Source organism: Aphis gossypii, chromosome X (genome assembly GCF_020184175.1).
Source record: "Aphis gossypii isolate Hap1 chromosome X, ASM2018417v2, whole genome shotgun sequence".
Lineage (NCBI taxonomy): Eukaryota > Metazoa > Arthropoda > Insecta > Hemiptera > Aphididae > Aphis > Aphis gossypii.
Window position 1 is genome coordinate 14,779,809 of NC_065533.1, and position 3,646 is coordinate 14,783,454.

Sequence of the window (3,646 nt, forward strand, 5' to 3'; positions counted from 1 at the left end):
AGAGTAGTGTTTTGCAAGAAGTGTTTCACATCATTCGATGACAGGCGGCATAAATACAAGTTGAGCGGACGGGAGGCGTTAACTCAGCATAAGCTTATATGCGGTGCACATAAGCCAATATTACCGGTGATGCCGAAAGAAGGCGAGTGTCTGCGATTTGAAGCATGGAGAAACACTCAGAGACATCCTATAGTAATATATGCGGATTTTGAGACACTGCTAGTTAAGACGGACGAGGTGAAGGGAAAAAATACGAAGATTGTTCACAAACATGAGGCTATGAGCTATGGTCTCATTGTGAAGGCGAGCAATAACGTACCGGCAGAGCTATTAGCGAGACACGAGATACCAACGGAACCAATATTATATCGAGGAAGTGAGAGTCGGCGTGATGTGGCGAGACATTTTGTCGAAACCGTGTCTGAAATAGCATTAAAGAAAGAGAAATTATTGAAGACGAATATTCCGATAAATATGTCCGCAGACGACATACAAGTTCATGAAGCAGCGACGCACTGCAATCTATGCAAAATTGAGTTTACCCCACCTTCAGAGGTACTATATCGTAAGACAGCTGACCATTGCCATCTCACAGGAAAATACCGTCAAGCTCTCTGCAATGTATGCAACCAAAAACTACAAACACCCGTTTTTGTACCATGCTACTTCCATAACTTGTACAACTATGACGCACATCTGATAGTCACAGAACTTAGTTATGACACCCAGACTATTAGAGTGATACCCAACAGTGAGGAAAAATATATTTCGTTTACGAAATATGTGTCAAGTAAATTCCAAATCCGTTTCATAGACACTTTTAGATTCATGGTATCAGGATTATCAACTCTAGCTAAAAATCTTGTAACACCAGGTCTTGAGAACTTTCGTGAAACAGCTAAAGTGTTTACTGGAGACGATATGCCACTTGTAACTCGTAAGGGGGTGTACCCGTATGAGTACACGGATAGTTGGAGCAGGTTGGACGAGACGAGTTTACCGAGCAAGAGAAGTTTTTATAGCACGTTAAACGAGTCGGTAATAAAGGAGGAGGAATACACGCATGCAAAGGAGGTCTGGGACCACTTCGGTTGCAAGACGCTGGGCGAGTATTCGGACTTATATTTGAAAATCGACGTGTTGCTGCTTGCGGACGTCTTTGAAAATTTTCGTGATGTGTGCATAAAGACATAAAACCCGGACGCCGCCCACTATTTCACTGCACCCGGCTTAAGTTTTGACGCGATGCTGAAGTTCACAGGACAGAAACTTGAAATGTTATCGGATTATGACATGCTGTTAATGTTCGAGAATGGTCAGTATATTATTTTTAAAAAATGTACATATGATAATAATCTTATTTGTATAGGTATACGTGGCGGCTTGGTACAAGCGAGTAAGAGGTACGCGAAGGCGAATAACATGAAGACCCCGGGATATGACGAAACGAAGGAGAAATCATGGATTGTATATCAGGACTGTAAGTATATTTTTTTCAAATATTATTATTATTATTATTATATTTCATACTTATTAATTTTTATAGGTGACAACTTGTACGGATGGGCAATGTCCCAATGCATGCCTTATGCTGGGTTCAACTGGGTTGAACCCACATTGAATGGATTGGATGATCTGGACGATACCTCCCCCATAGGGCGAGTATACGAAGTTGATGTATCATACCCGAGAAATTTGCACGATCATCATAATGATCTCCCTTTCCTACCTCAGAACAGCGTGCCGCTAGGGCCAAAGGTGAAAAAATTGATGGCGACGTTCGAAAAGAAGAAAAATTATATAATACATTATAGGAGCCTGCAACAAGCGATTAAGAATGGCTTAATAGTTGAAAAAGTAAATACTTATATTTTATAAAATTTTTAACAGAATTTTAACATTTTTTCTTATTTTTACAGGTACATAGGGTTATACAGTTTAGCCAGTCGGACTGGTTAGCTAAATACATAGAGCTAAACACAGAGATGCGGAAGAAGGCAAGGAATGATTTCGAGAAAGACTTCTTTAAACTCATGAACAACGCTGTATTTGGTATGTTACTTTATTTATAGTATTTAAACATTTTTAATAAATTTTTTTTTGTTTTCCAGGTAAAACAATGCAGTCAAAACTTAAAGAGATGAAGATGGAGCTAGTGTCATGTGCTAGAAGGTTACAGAAGTTAATAAATAAGTGTACGTTTAAACACTGCACTAATTACAATGAGAATCTGAACGCTGTTACTCTGGAGAACAAAATTATTAAATTTGACAAACCTATATATATTGGTAAAAATACTTTTTTTTTTTTTTTTAATTTCTCTTTTATCATACATTTATTATTTACAGGATTCGCTGTGCTGGACATATCTAAAACCAAAATGTATGACTATCATTACAACGTTATGAAGAAACATTATAAAGATAAAATCAAGCTAATGTACACTGACACAGGTAAATATACTTAAACTAATCTCATGTATATAATATATCATTTTTTTTTTCTAGATTCACTAGTGTATCATATCAATACCGATGATTTCTACAAAGACTTGATTGAGAATACCAACTTGATGGATAGATTAGACACGGCGGACTTGCCTCCTATCCATCCGTGCTACACTACAGCTAGGAAGAAGGTGCCCGGGTTTTTCTCTGATGAAGCAAAAGGACATATAATGACAGAGTTTTGTGCACTACGTGCAAAATCATACGCGTACAACACATATACAGGAGAAGAGGATGTGGTGAGAGAGCAGATCAAGGCGAAAGGTGTAAGACAGCATGTGGTTAAAAATCATATGACGTTGGAGGATCTTGTTAAGTGTTTGTTTGGAGAAGCTGGCGTGGAGGCGTATAAGGAGAATGTATCTATTCGCTCATTCAAACACAAGTTGATGACGATAAAAACGAGAAAGCTAACTTACAACAGTTATGACGATAAGAGAGTGGTATTGGACGATAAAATCCATACCTTGGCTCACGGACATTATGGTTTAGGGTAAGTTTTTAATTATATTTTTTAAATTATTTTACTTATATTTATAATTTTATAGGGATGATGACGACGAACAGATTAATGATTGGTTAGATCATGAGACAGATGCTGGTGACCTTGAATCTAATGAATGAGATTACTTCTAAATAATTAAATACTATGTATATTTTTATTGTAAATACCATGTATATATTTTTTGTTATTGTAAATACCACTCGAATAATTTGTATATTTTGTTATCTATAACCTTGAGCTGATAAATGTTATCACATATATTATGTTGTTATAAAAATAAAACAATGTTAAAATATAATTATGTTTATTAAATGATAAAATAAAATATTTTGTATAGAATACAATTACATTTTTGTTTAAGAATTATTTACAAACCATTTTCTCATAGCAAATACTTTATAAAATGTACATTGTTTAGGATTGTACTCCATATGAAAAATACAGAAAGGAAATGTTTCGTCATCGCATATTTGATCTAATCGAGGGCAGCCCAAGTCTTCAATGTTGATGAGTGCTACGTGCGGTATATACTCCATAAGAACTTGTTTTTTCTGTTCTCCTTTGACGTAAATGCAGTTGAACTTTAATGAATTCAATATTCTACTTAGCTCCTCGTATTCAACGTCGCCGTAAT

The 3,646-nt window shown here is 36.0% G+C and overlaps 1 protein-coding gene across 3 annotated transcripts; it reads left to right on the forward strand.

Annotated features, from left to right (window-relative positions):
* Positions 1–12: 12 nt before the first annotated feature.
* LOC126552813 (uncharacterized) lies at positions 13–3,249 on the forward strand. Of its 3 annotated transcripts, none has more exons than XM_050207815.1 (8): positions 13–1,315; positions 1,370–1,480; positions 1,547–1,857; positions 1,920–2,052; positions 2,112–2,288; positions 2,349–2,453; positions 2,517–3,000; positions 3,056–3,249. In XM_050207815.1, the coding sequence occupies exons 1-8, from the start codon at positions 1,246–1,248 to the stop codon at positions 3,129–3,131; spliced, it is 1,467 nt and encodes a 488-aa protein (XP_050063772.1). In that variant the 5' UTR covers positions 13–1,245; the 3' UTR covers positions 3,132–3,249. The 3 variants fall into 3 exon arrangements, with proteins under 3 accessions (XP_050063772.1, XP_050063773.1, XP_050063771.1); XM_050207816.1 differs by having other exon boundaries at positions 13–1,304; XM_050207814.1 differs by having other exon boundaries at positions 13–1,480.
* Positions 3,250–3,646: the final 397 nt, after the last annotated feature.

What these genes read in the sequence shown, in the direction of transcription:
- LOC126552813 (XM_050207814.1), top strand. Translation starts at nt 1,246, where the DNA reads ATGCTGAAGTTCACAGGACAGAAACTTGAAATGTTATCGGATTATGAC. An exon ending in ATGGATTGTATATCAGGACT is followed by an intron (nt 1,481 to 1,546) that starts GTAAGTATATTT and finishes TAATTTTTATAG; the next exon opens with GTGACAACTTGTACGGATGG. An exon ending in TGACAAACCTATATATATTG is followed by an intron (nt 2,289 to 2,348) that starts GTAAAAATACTT and finishes TATTATTTACAG; the next exon opens with GATTCGCTGTGCTGGACATA.